The sequence below is a fragment of the Pangasianodon hypophthalmus genome, chromosome 2 (genome assembly GCF_027358585.1).
Source record: "Pangasianodon hypophthalmus isolate fPanHyp1 chromosome 2, fPanHyp1.pri, whole genome shotgun sequence".
In the NCBI taxonomy this organism is placed as follows: Eukaryota; Metazoa; Chordata; class Actinopteri; order Siluriformes; family Pangasiidae; genus Pangasianodon; species Pangasianodon hypophthalmus.
The window spans coordinates 31,262,419-31,282,903 of NC_069711.1; the positions used below are offsets into that span (position 1 = coordinate 31,262,419).

The 20,485-nt window shown below is 38.0% G+C and overlaps 1 protein-coding gene across 1 annotated transcript; it reads left to right on the forward strand.

Annotated features, from left to right (window-relative positions):
* The first annotated feature begins 1,742 nt into the window (after positions 1–1,742).
* On the forward strand, positions 1,743–20,431 carry LOC113538180 (kinesin heavy chain). Its single transcript, XM_053228371.1, has 29 exons — positions 1,743–2,614; positions 2,894–2,981; positions 3,081–3,154; positions 3,227–3,331; positions 3,742–3,790; positions 4,092–4,147; positions 4,565–4,652; positions 4,876–5,000; positions 5,742–5,846; positions 6,492–6,640; positions 6,956–7,104; positions 7,442–7,605; positions 7,733–7,801; positions 8,374–8,580; positions 8,762–8,908; positions 9,005–9,193; positions 9,859–9,976; positions 10,492–10,565; positions 11,661–11,760; positions 11,837–11,939; positions 12,046–12,106; positions 12,486–12,557; positions 12,921–13,025; positions 14,390–14,606; positions 15,316–15,462; positions 15,577–16,657; positions 16,804–16,837; positions 19,890–19,956; positions 20,365–20,431. The coding sequence occupies exons 1-25, from the start codon at positions 2,495–2,497 to the stop codon at positions 15,402–15,404; spliced, it is 2,823 nt and encodes a 940-aa protein (XP_053084346.1). The 5' UTR covers positions 1,743–2,494; the 3' UTR covers positions 15,405–15,462; positions 15,577–16,657; positions 16,804–16,837; positions 19,890–19,956; positions 20,365–20,431.
* Positions 20,432–20,485: the final 54 nt, after the last annotated feature.

Here is a 20,485-nt window from a genome sequence, read left to right on the forward strand (position 1 = left end):
GAAAAATCCATACCCCTATCAGTACAGATTTATTTTGTGAACTGTTCAAATATTAAGCTTATTATTTAAATATGTATAATAATCTTTTATATTTTTGTTTATTTATTTTTAAATAACGTTATTGAAGTTTGGATTAAACTCAAGTCAATTCAAGTGACCAGTCAAACCAGCTGATACCTAAGAACTACAAAATAAATCCAGGTTTGTAACAGTACATTGTGATTTCCACCACTGTAAACTTTTTTTTTTTCTCACAGAACCCCTGACTATGCTTCACGGATCCCACTTTGAGAATTAAAGTGACCATTTGGTGGACCACTTTGGGATGGAGATGTTTAACTATAAATGTCAACAGGAAAAGTGAAATAGTATTTAAAATATATAATTTACCCCACTTTACACTGCTAGCTGTACAGAAACATTAAAAAAACAATGCTAAAGTTTAATCGATCCCTTGTTTTGTAATGAAATGCTGCCATCTAGTGGTTCTAATAAGCCATAAACACGCAAGCTTATTCATTTGATTGTTGGAAAAGTCATCAACATCCATCAAGAGTATGTGATTTTAGATATGCATCTATTATACAAAACTGTTTCAGTTTTTGGGGCAGGGTGAGTTCACCGAAAAACCACAACAGCTTCCTGGTCTAATTGTCTACGCTGTTTTCTGTCTGGTTCCTGTATGTGGTGATCCTACAGACGTTCTGCAGCAGTGCTTATGGCAAGAGGAGACGTGTCTGTATCAGAACAATGCACTCCTTATTTTCATACATAGTCCAATGATGCACTTTAAAGAGCCAACATTTTACTGGGGAAAGTACCATACTGAATTATACAGTGATTTGGAGGGTACACTCCAAAATTTGTTCTTTAAGTATTCATTGGATAATTAATACTTGGAACTCTGTTGGATAAGGAAGCCCTTTGTTTATAGGGTTATATATAAAACCTTTAAGGGTTCCTTCAGGGTGACAACTGAAAAACCATTTAGGCTTCTGCTTTTTTATATTCCATCTCTTTTGAGTGAGCCAGGTCAATGAGGCTTGACTCTTTCAGCTCCCGAATGGTTTGTTAATGTTTTTCTTCTATATGGTTTAAGATATTATGACTAGTGTTTAGGGACGGCTTATGAGACAATGGGCCCCTGGGCACCCAATACCTCCCACCCCATCATAGGCAGTGCATTTTTTTAAAAAAATAACAATTATATACAAATGGAGCATGTGATTCTGTGTGAAACGGAGTAGAGATTTAAGGACATGCAACAAAGTGCACCACGTCCACAAAATACAGAGAAATTCATTCCTGTGACATCTTCAGAGTTATTGTGTGGGCTATTTCTTTAGGTTTTCAGTGAGACTTTAGGCCTTTTGACTCTGGTTAGTTAATAAGAGTGACTTTATGTGGAGGCTCTGGCATTGGGGCCCCCCGACTCGGGCCCCTGGGCCTGTCCCCGGTAGGCCTGTTCAGTAATGCAATCTTGCAAGTGGTTGTTGTTCTTTGTCTAACTAGGAGTTAAGTTGTTTAATTAAATCTTACTCTAACCTTCTAATGAATAAAATATACAATCATAAACAATACATTGCAATAGATGTATTGCAATTGATTGCATAGAGGGGGGGCAAGGTGCACTGACAAATCCAGTATGCCTCCGTGCATCGTTATTGTGCCTGCTGTGTCTGTAATTCATTAAGAAGGTTTATTTCCGTGGGGGAAGTGGTGGCCCTGCACCTCCAGAGTTGGGGCTTCAATTCCTGCCTCTGCCCTGTGTGTGCAGAGTTTCCATGTTCTCCCTGTGCTTTGGAGGTTTCCTCCGGGTACTCCAGTTTCCTCCAACAGTCCTAAGATATGCCTTGTAGGCTGATTGGCATTTCTAAATTGTCCGTAGTGTGTGGATGGGTGTGTGTGTGTGCGATTGTGCCCTGTGATGGATTGGCGCCCCGTCCAGGGCGTCCCCTGCTTTGTGCCCTGAGTCCCCTGGGTTAGGCTCCAGGCTCGCCAGGACCCTGTGTAGGACATGCAGTACAGAAAATGGATGGATGGATGGATGGATAAACTAATCATCTCCTATATTACACTACATACAGCACATCTTACCCACACACACACACGTCTGGGTTTTGTATTGGAGCATTTTGATTACACAGCAAGAGTAACATTATTGCCTACATCTACAAAAGAAAAAAGAAGAAAAAACTCACTCATATACAGTATGAGAGTCGCCTCTCGAAGTTCACCTCAAAGAGCCGACTCAGGGAGCCGACTCAGAGAGCCGACTCGTTCGCGAGCGACTCATCACTATTAAAGTTCCCGCGTAGTTTAATTAATGGCACCTGCACCCGCAGCGCGCGCGCCACCTTCCCACTTCCTCAGTCCTGGTCCTCCATTTGCTTTCAGCAAGACTGACTCAAGACTGTGTGGTGTTAAATACTTAGTAAATGAGCGTTGAGTGTTGATTTCCTGAAACACGGCTTGATATGTTTCATGTGCAGAGATGGAGCAGGAGTGCGGAGTCAGAGTGATGTGTCGGTTCAGACCTCTGAACGAGTCAGAAGTCAAGAGAGGAAGCAAACACAGCATCAGGTTTAAAGGCAGTGACACAGTGGTGCTCAGTGTGAGTCCTGTCTTGAGCTGGGTTCTGTTGTAGGAGGTCACATGACACTAAAATTACAGTGATTTTCCTGTCAGAGAATGTTACCATTTACCAGTTTTTCCACAATTACACTGACCGTTTGTTCAGTGAATAGAAATGGAACCAGTTTTGTTGTCATGCATAAAATATTTCCATTACCTCCATCCAAAAACACTTCAAAGTGCTAATATATCTTTTGTATAAAGTCTCTCTGAGGGGAAACCTGCTAAATATGTGTATGTGTGTGTGTGTGTTATTCAGGGTAAGCCTTATGTGTTTGACCGGGTTTTGCCACCCAACATGACGCAGGAGCAGGTTTATGAATTCTGTGCTAAAGACACTGTCAGAGGTACATTCCATTGCATCGTTGTCTGAAGACACACTCTCTCATACACACACACACTCAGGTTGTGTTTATTTTGAAATTGATTCTGTGTGTGATATTTAGATGTTCTGGGTGGCTACAATGGCACCATATTTACCTACGGCCAAACATCATCAGGGAAAACGCACACCATGGAGGTGAGTGTAGTGAGTGTGCGTGTGTGTGTGTGTGTGTGTGTGTGTTGGTCTTGACCCACACTTGTTTTACAGGGGAGGCTTCATGACCCTCAGATGATGGGGATAATTCCTCGTATCGCTCATGATATATTCGATCACATTTACTCCATGCAGGAGAACCTCGAGTTCCACATTAAGGTGAGTCACAAGACTCTTCCTGTACCATTGGACGGGTTTTATACCTGGATGTAGTGGTGTGTGAGGAACACCACTTTTTTTTTTTTTTAAAATCCCACTCCCACCCACCACAGCAGACACTCTTGACCGATCCCACCCACTCCAGCAGCTACAATTTTTGTTTGAATCTGCCTGCGACATTTTCTAATTAACCAGATTTTTCTTTTTCTAATGATTCTATTATTGCAAAATACGAACAAATTAGTCATTTAAACCACATTAATGCATTTACTAAATATGAATATATGATTAGTGAGATTCATAAACTTTTTTGTTGGGTCGCACAGGATCCCAGTCCTGATACACACCTCTACCTGGATGTGTATACATTTTGTGGTGCACACACTGATCTTGTGACTTGACTCTTACAGGTTTCTTACTTTGAAATCTACCTGGAGAAAATCAGGGATTTGTTGGATGGTAAGGCTTTATATGTTGTTATATCCATGTAAAGTAATTTATTCTTCCTGATAATCAGCCTTCATTCACTTGGTTTCAGTTTTTGCTTTCAGTTTTAGACAAATTTATATATTTTATATATTTGAATTATATGTTGGAGTACTCAAAATCTACACCATCCAGTATTTCCTGTCATTGGCTTTGTAAAAACTGTCTCTTCATCAACATCTATGCGAGTCACGTCACATAATTATATTGCTCAGGAAAAAATTCTGATTAAAAAAAAAGTCCTGAATTACTCTGAGTGTTTCTGTGTTTGTAGTGTCGAAGACTAACCTGGCGGTGCATGAGAATAAAAATCGTGTTCCGTATGTAAAGGTAACACGGTTCACTACAGCCAGTGTTGAGTAGATTACTGAAAAATTATAATCTAGTACTGATTACAGATACCATGACTAAGTATGTAATTATTAACCATAAGAACTGCTGCTGTAATCATAAAGACTATGATACTGAACATCCTGCTCATCTTTACTCTTCTACACCTGTATACTATAACGATTTATAATCCTACTATCTGCTGTCATCTCAGGGAGTTTTCTTCACTGTTGCTGTCGCCTCTTGCTTGTTCAGTAGAAATCTAAACCTACATCAGGATTTCTGTAAAGCAGCTTTGTGGCAGTGTCAGTTGTTAAAAGTAAAATTGAATTGAATTAATGCAGATGTTTAGGTTTAAAAAGTGTGATAGGCTTTTAAAATGATGCAGTCTAATGTAATCTTGTGTGCATGTGGTAGGGTTGTACTGAGCGCTTTGTCTCCAGTCCGGAGGAAATGATGGACGTGATTGATGATGGAAAAGCAAACCGACATGTAGCAGTAACCAGTGAGTGTTTTTACTCCGTCCACAGTAACTATTAGACTCGTTTTAACACCTTTGACGTAAATCATTAACTACTTACGTGGTGTATGAGATTTATTTTAATATTTCCTCACCACTTATAGCTTACATTAGTTCCTGGCGATCTCTGTTTTTGTGTGTCATTGTGAATGGTGCTATATTTTGGATGTATATCATCTTGATGATGATGTGTGTGTGTCTGTGTGAGATATGAACGAGCACAGCTCCCGTAGCCACAGCATCTTCCTCATCAATATCAAACAGGAGCACCTGGACACGGCACATAAACTCACAGGAAAACTCTACCTGGTCGACCTGGCTGGCAGTGAGAAGGTGTGAATCAGGTTCTAGCTGACATAAAGACATTGAAGAAACTTTAGGTTTATTTGGTTGCCATTCATTTTACACAAACGGGAAGTAAAATATTTTTATAATATTAAAATGCTGCTTGGCTTTGACATCAGATTGATTTAGTTTGTCTTATTAACTTTGAGAAAGAAACAATTTATTTGTAATTGCTATAACGTAAGTGACAACAGGAACAAATGTGTTTAGCCACATTAAATACAACTATGAATGGATAAAAAGAATCACTTGTTCTTAACTAAAAAATAAGAAAAAAAATTTCGTGTTGGCAAATTGCTATGCTATAAGAGAAATAAAACATATAACACGTAGTAGGACATTCTGTTATAGGAAATTAATCAACTTCATGGTGGTAACAGTAACTCCACTTCATCAGGCTGCATCATGTGACCCTGTTGTTGATTGTTTTTCTATAATAGCACCCCCCCAAAACAAGTGTTTTCTTCCTTACTTGTGTCACAATATGTGACTGTAGTTTTCTAGAAATCAGTGTATGCTCATATCACCATGTGTAATACATTACAGCCAGACACGTAGAAAAAGAAACATCCTGGAAGTTCACTCATTCGATGATGTTTCATTTTCTTATTACAGATTTCTAAGAATTTATTACTGTATATCTGTGTATCGGATACGGCTGTTACTCTAAAATGAGCTGTGCAGCATGGTTATCTGCTGAAAGTCGCTGTTTCTGCTGTTGTCCTGCAGGTCAGTAAAACTGGTGCCGCAGGCGCAGTGCTGGATGAAGCAAAAATGATCAACAAGTCTCTGTCAGCTCTTGGCAATGTAATCTCTGCACTGGCAGAGGGGACTGTAAGAGATTTACACTCTCTGTAGTTTGTGTGTCTAGCAGATATTTCATCATGTAAGGTTGCCAGATCTGTATGATGGGTCTATTCTCCCAAAATCCTGTACTAAACTCCAAAACCATGACTACCATTGCCAAATTAAAGGAAAAAACAACATAAACAGTAACATGTTGTATGTTCTTTTTCAAGGTCCTGCAATAATCTTGTATTTTCATTGTTATACATCATTTTCAAAATAAAGAATAACTACAACTAAACCATTACTGATGCATAGCAAGCATACAATAAATGTTTTTTCATACACTTGTACTATGCTTGCAATAAATAACAGATGCACAATTTCACCTGTTTCATTCTCACATACACAAGTCATATATTTTGCATTTACAGTTTGCAGGTAAAAACCTCCAAATCACCTGTTTGATTTGATTTTGATCCAACATGCCCAAACTTCACAATCTGCAGGCAAAAAAAATCAACTTGTGGCAGCAGATCAAAAATAGCACAGATAAATAGCAGACCTGGCAACCCTGTCGTCATGGACCGGCTGTGTTTTATATCAGAAAAGACATAGCGATCAAGAAATGCAGAAGGCCTTGTGTGTGTGTGTGTGTGTGTGTGTGTGTGTGTGTGTTTGTGTGTGTTGTAGAAAACCCACGTGCCGTACCGTGACAGTAAGATGACTCGGATCCTTCAGGATTCTCTGGGTGGAAACTGCAGGACCACCATCATCATCTGCTGCTCTCCATCTGCCTTTAACGAGGCCGAGACGAGATCTACACTCCTCTTTGGAAAAAGGTAATACATAAATGTGTAAAGGTGCAAAAAAAAAAAAAAAAAAAAAAGCTATGTTGTAAATACACATAAATACACACAGCTGAATCAGCTGTTTTTGGTTTATTTTCTCTTTACTCAGTTTCAAGCTTGACAAATGAATGACGTTTGCTGAGGGGTGTGTGGGAAAGAATAAATGTATTTCCAGATTTATTTTTCACTTTCTGATCTTATCACTGCAATTGTACTATACATCATTGTACTATACATCTAATACAATGGAAAACATATGTAAATGTGTGTGTGTGTGTGTGTGTGTGTGTGTGTTTTCCCCAACAGAGCAAAGAGCATCAGGAACACAGTGTGTGTGAATTTGGAGCTGACAGCAGAGGAGTGGAAGAAGAAATATGACAAAGAGAAACAGAAAGGCGTTAATATGAAAGAGCTCATAGAGAAACTACAGATAGAGCTCAGTCAGTGCAGAACTGGTGAGAGAAATTAATGGACACAACTGACAGAGGAAAAAAAAATCCAGAAAGTTCTACTTGGGGTTTTATCAGGATTGTGTGTTTATTCCACTTGTTATATTGTCTTTTATTTTGTGTGTGTATCTTTGTGCTGTTACCTGTATGTCTAATGTCTGCAGGATGCTTGTGCCGATTTTGAGGCTGATTTTGCTTCTCCAGCAATCTCTAGTGGTGTCCAAATTTTAGGCTGGGCTTTAAATCTCAGATTATCCTATCCCATGGCATACCACAGATCAACCACTGGATAGGTTGCAGAAATAGGGCAGGCACCTGAATATGTTTATGTGGTGTATCTCAGGTGTGTGTGTACCTGTGATGGAGCAACTGAGTAACAAAAAACAGGAAGAGCTTAGTGACCGCACACCAATCATCAGTAATGGCTTGACTTCTGAAATGCCAGCTTTGGAGAACGGTCAGTACGAGGAGAACATCAACAACCTGTACAAACTACTGGATGATAAGGTGTGTACATGTGCCTGAATGACTTTACATCTGCACGCTGGCGTTAAATACACACATTGAGCATTAGACCTACATCTACTGAGTGAGTGAGTTAGATGAATAAGTGATGGATTGTGTCTCTCTGTAGGATGAAGAGATTAACCTACAGACACAGCTGGTGGAGAAACTAAGGCTACAGATGGAAGTGCAGGAAGAGGTCAGAGACTGTCAACTACCTACAGTATACCACGAACAGATCTATCATAGCATACATTGGGATTGTCAAACTTGGACACTGGAGAGCTTAAACCCTACAGAGATTTATTTTCACACCCAATTCAGCCCATGATTCCTAATTCCTAACAGGGTTAATAATTTTTGGGTATATAAAATGACACTATAGCTTGTTTAACCAATAAAAAAAGGTATTTTGACTGGCAATTTTTGACAATCAGTGTATGTTTCATAACATTGTTTAAGATTGTCTGGTGCCAGACATTTCATGACTAAAAAAAAAAGCAGAAATTATGACTGCTTTCTCTTTGTATGTGCTAAAGTTCTGAGGATTCCTGGCACAAACAGAACACTGTATAAATAATTTTTAAAATTTGTTGTTTTATTATTATTATTGGCAGAGTTAGAGATGAAACAAGTCCAGTGCAAAGCTGTGTAATGTTGTGGCTCTTCATTGAGAAGTTATATTCTGTACCATTATATGAAGATGTATCTACCATAACAAAATGAATGTAAAGCAAATACTAGCTAAATTGTTTGTTCTCCTGCGTGTAGTTCATGGCCTCGTCGCAGCGGGACTGCGCTCGTGTTCAGGAGGAGCTGTGTTCTCTGCAGAGAGACAACGAGGAGATGAGGGGAGAGGTGAGGGAGGTGCTGTCTGCACTGGAGGAACTCGCTCTTAACTACAACCAGAAGAGTCAAGAGGCATCCAACTCAACACACACCAACCGCACACTCAGTGAGCAGCTCGCCATGAAGAACGTGAGTATACGGGCCACCCTATATACACTCAGCATCTCCTAACTGTACACATACTCACAGCTGGGGAGAATGTAGAACAAGACTACATAGACACATGTGCTCCAGCTCACAGGACAAATTGTGTGTGTGTGTGTGTGTGTGTGTGTGTGTGTGTGTGTGTGTGTGTGTGTGTGTGTGTTAGGAGATGCTAGAGGCCACTCAGAGTGAGTTAGCAGAGCTGCAGGAACTCAACGCTGTTCAGAAGAGGAGGACAGTGGACGTTCTCCATGTGCTGCTGAGAGATCTGAGCGACATGGGAACCGCCATCTGTGTTAGTGAAATCAAAATGGTACACAAACACATCCAAATTAGACATGCATCGAACATCCTGTTGAATTCTGACCATTTCTCTCTCTCTCTCTCTCGCTCGCTCTCTGTGTTGTAGACGTGTGAGGATGGTGTTTCTTTAGAGGACGAGTTCTCAGTGGTTCGGCTTTTCCTCACAAAGCTCAAGTCTGAATTGAAAAGCCTTGTCAATCGCACCAAACAGTTAGAGTCCACCCATGAGCACACTTCGTTCAAGATCCTGGCCAGTGAGAGAGAGCTAGCATCCTGTCACGTGCTCATCTCTCAGGTGAGGTGCCAGGCGTTTCATTCTCAAGCTTTGAATTCTGTTGGCATTTCTCTCTCCCCAATCAGTCCAATCAGTCCAGTGCTTATGTGAGGAGATTGGATAAGTTCTAAATGAAAACAATTTACATTTAATAAAGGCAGCTTTCTTTTAAATAAAAACTACTTATTCCTTATACTTTAGTTCAGAAATAAATGTATACATGGACATTGCCTTCATTATTTATTTAAATAGAAACAAATTTCAACCATGAAATCCTAAACCAAAAATATTCAGAAATAATTTTATACACAGGCTTTAACTTCACTATTTGAATTTAATGTTAGAAACAGATTTCAGTGTTAAAAACCATAAACAAACATTTTTTATAAGACTATAAAAATATATGTGTGATGAAATGTATGTGTATATATACAGAAGTCTAACTTTTTAAAGCTGTATTTAAAGAAATCATTTTTAACCCTGCTCTGAACACATGTATAGACTTCCAAAAGTTTAGACACCCCCCAAAAACCTCCTATTAAAAAACCCATTCAGAGCTTAAACACGTTGAAGAGACAAAAGTATTGCATCAATAGGGGTCAGTGTGTGCTATCATTCACAGCATCATTAAGTGATGATGGACATCCTGTGCTGAAGTGCTTCCCTTTTTGTTGCCATGACTACAGTACCAGATGAAGATCAAGTCTTTGACTGAGTGTGTGCAGAATGCCGAGGAGACGAGGAGATCGCTGGAGATCACTCAGCGCACGCTTGCTGAAGAGATAACCAAACTTCACACATACGGTAACTCTGAGCAAGCAGCTGGTGAACAAATGAATGTGGATGCCTTTGATGCTGTTATGGAAAATAATTAATGATATCATAGTGTGATGAAGTGGAGTCACTGGTACCACCATGAAGTTGATTACTTTCAAATAACAGCACATCCTGAAGTATTTTATTCCTCTTATACCACGACTATTTGCAAAAAAATGTTTAAAAATTATTGATACTGACATATAGTCATTTATTTAACCATTTGTACCTATGTTTAATGTTGTGGAACATCTGTGAAACAAGTTCCTGTTATCATTTATAGCAGATGTGAACAGACTCTCAGTTTTTCTCTCTCTTAATAAGACAAAAAAATGCAGCTTGTAACATTACTGAGAAACCAATAATTCCTCTGCCCTGAAGACTTTTCAATCTATAGTTGTCCTGTTACAGAATAATTACGTGTGTTAGCTACACTATGTATATGGAAAGAGAAATAAAAGGAAATTTGGTCTCATAATGAATATGACTTTTTCTCTTTGCAGAAAGCAACCGGGATTTGTGTGAACTTGAGAAGCAGAAAGAGCTCCTAAAGATAACCCAGTCGCAGCAGAGCCAGGTATTATATACATCTCTGCACCAAGAGACAAGAAGCATCTGGTCCTGAATTAACCAGGATTTTCTCAATTACTTCTATGAATTATGCTATAAGTGCTCATTTGAGTAAAAAGGCTCTGAGTAGAACGTAGAAGTTAGTTTTTCAAACTATATGGACTTATTTTCAACGAGGAGGAGCGATTGTGCAAAAGTCGGAGGTGCTAACATCTGCGGTTTAGCCGAAACATTTACCGTTTTTGATTCCTTGCTACAGCAATAAAGGAGACTCCTGAAATCTATACTTCTCTGCTTTCTCAGCTCCACTCAGACCAAACGTGAATAAAATGTGGCGTAAAAAGCCAATTCACTGATAGGGAAAGGATGCAGAACGTAAAAGACAACTTTGCACCATGATATTGGTTACTCTCATTTTATCTAACTTTATCTAATTGAACTTTGACCTGTGATTCAATGCACGTGAGTCTTGTGAACCAATAGAAAACAAGTATGTAAAAATATGGCGAAGCTGCTAATTAAGTAAGTAGTGGTCACATTATTTGCCTTGTTGTTTTCTTATTATTGAAAACGATGGAAAAATAAATTAATAAATAAATTACCGTCTTGCCCAGCGGCATACTGGAGGGGCATTCTGGTCATTTTTGTTTTTTGTTTTTTTTTTTCTCTCTGCCTGCTAGAAGTTTCTTATTAGCAATATTGTCACCTCTGTGATGTTCTCTGGTTAGCTCCACTAACTGTTTTTTTGTGTTATTATTAATATGCATAAATATTACATGATTCATTTCCTACTTGTCTCCACCCACAGTGCATAAAACCGTGTCACGTTTCTAGGTTTCTAGCTGAGTGGTCGAGTAACCCACTCTCGTTTAGGCTGACTGCAGCCATTTTGTTCATTCCTAACTCACTATGATGCCTCTCAAGTTATGAAAACTCTTATGTACTTTTAGGAATCTTGATGAATTCCTTTACGTGGGTGTGTGTAGTAGGAGGACCAAAATTACACCTGACACAGTGTGATTTTTCTACTCTGAAAAGCTTGATGAAAAATTAATGCTCCCTTGAAGATTAAAAACCAGAGATCTGTGTATGTGTTTTGTAGGATGCTCTGACTGAAGGTCACAGAGAGACTCAGTCGAAGATGTTGGCTCAACTGCGCGAGGAGTTCAACAACAAACAGAGGATGTTGGATGAACTGAAGGAGTAAAAGAGCACACACACACCTTCTTGGAACACTCATAAAAATGTTTCATTATTAAATATCTTTTTTCCCTCTCAAGTTTAACGAGAATCTGTTGCTGGAGCAGAAAAGGCTGCAGTGTGAATATGAAACACTGAGGATGCGAGAGCAGGAGAAAGAAATCAAACTACAGAAACTAATGTAGGCCTCGTTGTATAAAACGACACACTCGTACAGAGATACACACACACACACACTACAAATGAGCAAATCATGATGTAACACTGTGTTGTTGTACTGTACACAGCGTGTCTAATGAGAAGACAGAGCACACCAGTGATGAGCTGAGAGGCTTTGAAGAGACATTGGTGAGTTTTGAAAAGTGTTTTTTTTTTTTTTTTTTTATATACATACATATGTGTGTGTGTGTGTGTGTGTGTGTGTGTGTGTGTGTGTGTGTGTGTGTGTGTGTGTGTGTGTATAAAATGTGTGTGTGTCAGCTGAAGAGTCACACTTCTTCTACAGCAGTATATTTTCCAATCCTCATCCTGGAAATGCCTTGTACTGTACATTAAAGTGTCCCCAATTCTTCAATGATTCAAATCTTCAGCAAGTTGCTAATAAATTTAAAGTATGTGTGTTTAGGCACTGAATTCCATACTGAAGGTGTAAGATTAATATCCAAGAATGATATCAGGGACACTGTCTCAGAAATCCTAAACTCTGTATATGCGTGTTCTGTATCAGGCCCGACAACTCCAGTCTCTACATAACTTGCGGAAGATGTTTGTGAAGGATCTAACTACACGTGTGAAAAAGGTACCTTGTGATTATTATCTTGTGTACAAAACTGGTCAAACTGGCAGACTGTCTTTTCCTGAAGGTGTTTTGGTAGCTGGTAGCTGGTCAGACCAAGCAGGGTTCCTCAGTAGGAACTTTAGCCTTGTAGTTCCAGTGTAAAAATGATGTTTTGGCTTATTGACTACGTTTACAGTAAGTAGGGAAGCCATTACTTTAACATGGTACCTCTGGTTGATACTTGGTAGGAAAACGTGCCATTTACTGTATTAAAGACATGTTAAACAGTACAGTTCTCACAATACAGTACAGCCTTGTGGTAGCACTTACTAGAGCTTGTTACTAGAGCACTTTTAACGTAATGATGGTGATGCTGACTGGCAGAGCACTGTCCCGGACTGTGAGGATGGAGGAAGCCACGTGTTACATAAACATAAGATCTCCTTCCTGGAGAACAATCTAGAACAGCTCACCAAAGTCCATAAACAGGTAAACACACAAGTCCTAACAAGCAGACACATGAGCTCAAAGTCTATTGTACAATTGTTTATACACATGACTATTTCAGAAACTACGGTGTTTTTGTTTCCTTCATCATGTTCTCACACTTGAACAATTGTGATTATTTGGACTAATAACTCTGTGTGAAAAGTTATGAGATTAGGGTTAAGATGGGTTTAATGTTCATACCATTTCTTACAACTTAATTTATGTGAAATCAAATAAAATCCAACCACGCTGTTCTTTTTGTTTGACTTGGTATACATTTTTCATGAGACCTTTACAAACTAATTCAATCATGGATTTGATTTAATGTTTTAATAATGGTTAATGAATAGATATTAAATGCTAGGACCAAAGCAATAGAAAAGCTATTTTGAGTCATATTGAATATTTCAGTATTTGGAAGGTCTAAATTAAAATGTAAAGAGTAAACAAACCATGGTTTTAATGGAAATGTAATTGAGTAAGAGTGCAAGTATATGCAAGTCAAGTATAAATCAGGGGTTCTCACATTTTTGGCAGCCAGGAACCTTCTTAACTGTAAAGAAAAAAAATTCACAGACTCACTCAGTACAGATTTATTTTTATAGATTTATCTTGTATATATATGTATATACAATGTATGTATATATATATATATATATATATATATATATATATATATATATATATATATATATATATACATAGTGTGTGTATAGTGTCTGTGTGTGTGTAATATATATATATATATATATATATATATATATATATATATATATATATATATATAAAAATATAAATTTATTTATATTTTTTTTACTAATTTTTAGTATTTCATATTATAAGATTACCAGAAAACAAATGAAGATTATGAAAGATTACTATTACTATTTCAAAGCTTTATATTTTCTTGTTTTTGGCAGAATTTTGTTTCTTTCTAGAAATAAACACTGAAAATTAGCTAAATTACCTGCCAATAGAGCAAGAATATTTTAAACTTGAAATTAGTATCAAATGTCTAGAAATAGGTTAATTAATCATATATGTGGTTTATTCTAATCTTATAGTAGGAAATACTAGATAAATTTAATTATATTCAAGATATTTTCACTTGATGTAATTTTTTGCAAGGCACATCATTTAAACATGTACAATAATATTTTAGTCACAGAACACATTTGTATTAAAGTTATCATTTAAAGTAAAGGTTAAGTTTATATTATTTATACCTATCATATAGAAACAAAGTGCATTTATCGAAGTACTTCACAATCAGGATCTACGTGTGTGTGTTTAGGTGAGATTAGGTTTCCTGCTAGGTACGCGAGGTCTCTTTTTAAACACTGTCATGCTCCCTCTCCTGGCAGCTGGTACGAGAAAACGCAGACCTGCGCTGTGAGCTGCCCAAACTGGAGAAGCGTCTGTGTGCGATGATGGAGCGGGTGAAGGCTCTCGAGTGCGCACTCAGAGAGGCCAAACAGAGCGCATCACGAGAGCGCAGACTCTACCAGCAGGAGGTGGACCGCATCAAAGACACAATAAGAGCCAAGAACATGGCCTGCTGCGGTCACCCTGCTCTCATTGGTGAGTCACACGTTTGTGCAGATACACACAGAGACTGTGCGAACATACTGAATCCACTTTTAGAATATCTGCATGTACGTTTTTTTTATAGTCAACTCCAAAATTATTGACATGAAAAGAAATATATCAAATGAATAAAGCATGTAATTACTGGTATTTTGAGCTTTAAAAAATTTTGAATCAGTTCTATATTAACACAATAACACATTTTTTCTCAAGTAGTGCATTTTGTTCTGCAAAAACAATGATTTAAAGAATGACGCTTTCCGTGGAAATTAAAATAGGTCTCAGTTTGTTTTCTAGAAGGGTGCCAATAATTCCAAAAATCTAAGTACATTCTGCCAGTGCTTGTATAAAGTGGACAAACACATATTTGTGTCTGTGGTTAAGATTAAATTTTGTTCTTGAGCTTAGTCATAAACATAAAGCTGTTCTATTAAGTTTTTTGACACAGGAAAACCGCTTTGTGGTTCTCAGTAAAAAAAACTGCATTTATTGTCTTATTAACTTGGAGAGAGAATGAAAAGGAAAAAGAACATGGATAAAAAGCATGACATGTCATTCCTTAATAAATAGTCACTGTTACTGTTAATAAATACTCCTTCACTGACTGTGTGTGTGTGTGTGTGTGTGTGTGTGTGTGTGTGTGTGTGTGTGTGTGTGTGTGTGTGTGTGTGTGTGCGCGCGCGCGTGTGTGTGTGTGTTGCAGCTAAGCCTATTCGTGCTGGCCACCATCACACCTTCTCTGTAACTTCTGGGAGAGAAGGACCAACCGTCTATAGCTATCATCATATTTAACTGTCATTGCCACTATGTGTGTGTGTGTCCAGTTGACTGTTTTCACTGTGGACTTGTGGTAAATTATGGGACTTGATTTGAATTCTTTCTGATGTTTTGCTCATTTCTTCACAGCACTGTCTCAATCTGAATTAAATATCTTCTTTCAGATGTGTGTTCTCTTTTATTACAGATTTTGATTTGGCTACAGATGCAGGGGAAGCATAGAATCTATGATATGGTGAGGTTATCTGTAAGGAAATGTTTATTTAGCATTTTTGGAAGGAGTCTCCAGTGTCAGTGCTTTGCAAAAGTCAAAGGTAAGACTGGTTTTTAAGGTTTCCACCAAGTTTTCGTGTAACAGCACGTCACTGAGGTTTTTATTCCTTACTCAGCGAAGGGAAAATATTCCATAAGAGCAGTCCTTTTACAAGCACGCATGTGTCAACACAAGAACGTTACATATTTGAATCAGGTGTATTAGAGCAGGAATATACTGAACTACACTGGGTTGTGATACCTTGGCTAAAGCTCAGGACAGGAGCTTTGGATTTTGGGCTATGAGTGATTTATTTTTTTTTTTTCTTTCTTCTCCTCAGGTGGAGCCCAAGCTGAGTAGCACTTTGAGTTCGACCTAAGGAATCTAAAAATCTTGAGTAATTTTACTGGATTTTATACAAATAAATACATATAAATAAGTGTTCCTCAATGTAACCCCAATATTTTAACTCTGAGTTTGTGTAAATCACCCAAAACATGATAAACCTTGGTGGTTGTATAATTGTCTTAGTTTACAATGATTGTAGTTGAAGTTAAGAAAGAAAGTACTTAGACTAATTTCTGACTGCAAATTAAGATCGAACAGAATTAGACTGACAGATGTGTATAATTGCTTTAGTGTGGCTATGGGAGGAAAAGAAGTCCGTATGGCTTGAAGTCCATATGGCTGAAAAAGACGATAATGGTGCAGGCTGTGCTGTGGTTGCTCTTGTGTATGATGGTGCTTTTGCGTTACGTTGTGCACTTCTCAGGCTGATGCGTTGTGTGATTTTATTTATTTTCCCAGGCTGACTGCCTTAGTGATGCTTCACCTCTCTGACTGTTCCGAATGTGTGTGTGAGCCCTGGACCCTCTCCATCAGCATCGTTGGCTCTTTACACACCAAACAATACGGCTTTAAAGTGTTACTGCTCAAGTTCTGATGACATTGTGTAAACATGTCTTGATGCGTCTTGACAGCTCTATTCAGATTGAGATCTGGACGCTGCTGCAGAGTGAGTAGTTTTAAGGAAATGTGTGTCCTGTCCAGACTAGTTCTGAACCCTGTGGCTTTCTAAACTCTGTAGTTAGGCTGTTTGTTTGATTTTTCTTGCAGTGTCTTCAGTGCATTATGTGTTTTTTCCTGTGCCTGTTTACCTAGGGCCTCACGTATAAAGTAGGTGAAGAATACAGCGGTGAGTAAAGCAGACGCAAGTTGTGTGTGTGTGTGTGTGTGTGTGTGTGTGTATCTATGAACATATGAATATTTCCTAAAGCTCCCTGTGAATGACTTTCACAGGATTCAGTGCCTATTTTTTACTCTTAACTGAATTTTTCCATTTCATTTCTACTGGTGTATGTAGATTTTAATGCCTGGTGTCTATTTTATTAATTTATTAATTAGGTTATTTATCCAGTTACTCACTCATGTAACCTGGGCACTGTCTAACAGTTCCCAATCAGAGGATAACATCATCATGCGCTAACTTACTAGTCTATAACCACGAAGAAAGTTTTGCACTATTTTACGCTTTTTGTCTTTTGTTGTATTTAAAGAAGTGGCTTAAGTGATATAATGTACATCATAATAAGTTCTGAGCATTATGGCCATAAAAGAAATTAATACTTGTGATAAACGCCTGCATGCTACAGGCATGTGTGATTACCAGACTTGCTAGTGTGTACAATCCAGGATTTGCTCCTTAGACGTACCTGGAGAGAAAAGTCCTGTATCAATTACAGGATAACTCTGCCTGTAACTGCAAGCTGCTTCTGTTTAATCCGAGTCTGCAATAAAGCAGTAGCCTGTGCGACTCCCTTTAATTACTTCACTCCATGGATTAGTGTTTTTATCCAGGTTACGGCACCGCCTACAACCTGCTCTCTGTGGTTCAGGAGGTTAGGAGTATTTACACATCTATTACCTGCAGACATGTAGAATGTTTCAAGAACTTAATTAATCTTATATTATCCAATTCCTATCCTCAGGTGCCAATTCAACCAAACATGTTTATGTATTCAGATAATTTCTTTGTAAGTGAGATGGAGTGTCTGTATGGAAATGATCTGATAATAGAGAAACTCTGACTCTACAGGACTCTGTCAGTAATCAGATGTAGTACTGCACTGTTAAACCTTGCAGTATGTTATACAGTTACTAACTGTATACCTGTCAGTAGATCTGCAGGATCTGGCCAAATGTTCTACAAGAAGGCTCATAGCAGTGGTTCTGTGAAACCTGGTCATATTTTCTCACTTGGAATTGAACACTAATCTGACAGGCAGAAACGCTCTGTAGATTAGTAGACTGAGAACTGTGATATACAGGGCTTCTGATCTCTCAAAGGTCCTGTGCTATCAGTCTTTAATCCTGCACTAATACTCGTGATATGCTACAGTCACATTCCTCAGTGCTGATTTATCTAAGCTCGCTCTGAATGTTACATGATCTAAAAAATCCACTTCAATAACAGAATCAGGCAACAGAGTGTAATCCTCTAGAGCAGGGTTCATATAATACTGTCCTGGGGAGCCTCTGCCCTGCACAGGTCCAAAAAAGTAATAGTCAAAATGTGTACAGTTAGTCAGCTTTTTCACTCTGCAAGGTGTAAACCATGTAAATGTAGCCCTACAGGTACAGGCCATCCTTAAGATGTGACTATGGTCAGGCTACCGAGGGTACAAAAGACCTCTTTCTGTGGGTACCACACCAACGCCGTTACTATCCTAAAATTTACGGGTTAGTGTTATTATTTTCCATTCTGTAAAATGTCTGCACAATAAAGATATGCTGATATTATAGATCATGTTTTTAATTACACTTCTTCACAGTTCTAACCATTTAACATAAAATACAGAGAAATTACAAAAATAAGAGCAATTTATATTTAAAACTATAATAAAACATGCTGTTATATAAAATAATCAATGATATGTAACAGAGTTACTGTTACACCCTGAAGTTGATCCTTTTTTCTACAACAGCAAGACCTGAAGTGTTTTATTCCTCCTACACCATAGCAATTTGCCAACAATTACATTTTTCTATTAATTAAAGAACGACACTCCATACTTTTTATCAGTTTATAGTTACTTTTAATTCTGTGGAATGTCTGAAAAACAAGTTACTTCCGGTTATTACTTATGTTGTAGCAGCATTCCTTCACCAACATCTCTTTTCGTCTCTCTTGCAGGTAATAAAACAAAAATAAAATGCAGCTTGTCAAAGTTGCTATTTTACCTCTGACTGTTACAATGTGCTGACACTGGCGACTCCTTCCGTATACTTTTTACAACATGTTTTTTAATACATTTATTATTTTAATTAAATTATGTGGAGCCTCAGCCATAGAGGTCCTTGTAGAAGTTATTACTAGTTGTTAGTTTTTACTAGTGTAATTTATTAGAATGAGTGCATTAATATAAACCTGGGATTTTTCTTGCAGCTGGTACTATTGTCAGGGCTTCTGTTATAGAAAATTAATCACCATTTGGCTAATCAGATTAAAGTATTCAACAGTGCTGTTGTCTAAAATATAATAATTAACACTGAAATGATGGTGACTGCTAATTGCTTTGGTATACTGGAATATATTACAATAAATGTATTAGAATAAATAGATGCATATCTCTCAGAATGCTCACTCTGCTAGGTGTTTGACTGAGGGGTGTGGGTGTGTGTGTGTGTGTGTGTGTGTGTGTGTGTGTGTGTGTGGGGCCAAATTAATTCGGCTTGCATGTCTGCCTGCATTTGCTGTTGAATTCAAGCATCACAAAGAGTGACTGTGCAACTACATGTGTGCTTGTGTGTGTGTTAATAGATGAAAGCAGGCCATTCTTGGAAAGTTAAGATTTAATCAGATCCCCGCTATGATTTAGAAACTATTCGGGGAAAGATATCAGGGGAAAACAAACAAGTGTTCACTCAATAGCCCTATTCAGATATGGAAACCTCTGAGGGCCAGTGTAGAATGATTTAGTGTGTACTGAATGCAGCCGACTAAGAAGAATGCAGATCAAAACTTTCAAAAAAAAAATTCAGGAGGAATGTTATGCTTGAAAACACTTATTAAACTTCAGTTAAAACTGAGGTTACAGGACAAACACACAGTTTAAATGCTGTAATAACCTCCTTCACCACTGCATTCTCTTTCTTTTGTTGCTTACCATTCCTTTAGTGCTTGTCTTTAGCCTCAGAAGGAGATTTATGTGCCTTCTCATGATACAGGGCTGCTTTATTTTGTACAGGACACCCCTTTCAACTGTTGTAATATAGAAGTGGAAGATCTGTGTGGTCCACCAGACGGAAATGATTGTAAGTGTTGTTCAAAGGGGGGAAAAAATGATGTGTGCTCATTCTAAAGGTATATGAAGGATGATGTATGCAGCACTGAATCTTCGCTGTATATCACGGCTGTCTGATCTTTGACACTTTGTTCAATAAGCCTTTATTGTATGCAAATCTGACACTAATTAAAGGGTTCAAATGGTATTACCTTTTAAATTTAAATACAGACTCTGCATCGTTCTCACTGGTAAATCCCACTGTTTTACATTCTCTACTGGATTTACCACTCTCATTAAGACTGTTTTACACTGTGTGATTATTGTGCAGTCTTTTTAAGATTATTACTTGCCACACTGGATCTGTATATGAGATCCTAATAAAATCTTGGCCGGATTCTATAACAAACTGTGATATAATGTCTGTTCTCCATGTCAGATTATAGGACGAAGATCCCCTAACGATAGACCTATGTTCTGATATCATCAAGCAGCGCAATCCAGGCTCATGCAGAAAATGGTTTCACATAAACACTAACATTCAAAGTGAGTTTGAGGTA

Excerpts from the sequence above, each read along its gene's own strand:
- LOC113538180 (XM_053228371.1), top strand. The coding sequence starts at position 2,495 with ATGGAGCAGGAGTGCGGAGTCAGAGTGATGTGTCGGTTCAGACCTCTG. Across the intron at positions 4,148-4,564 it reads ATCGTGTTCCGTATGTAAAG|GGTTGTACTGAGCGCTTTGT; the intron begins GTAACACGGTTC and ends TGCATGTGGTAG. Across the intron at positions 6,641-6,955 it reads ACACTCCTCTTTGGAAAAAG|AGCAAAGAGCATCAGGAACA; the intron begins GTAATACATAAA and ends TTTCCCCAACAG.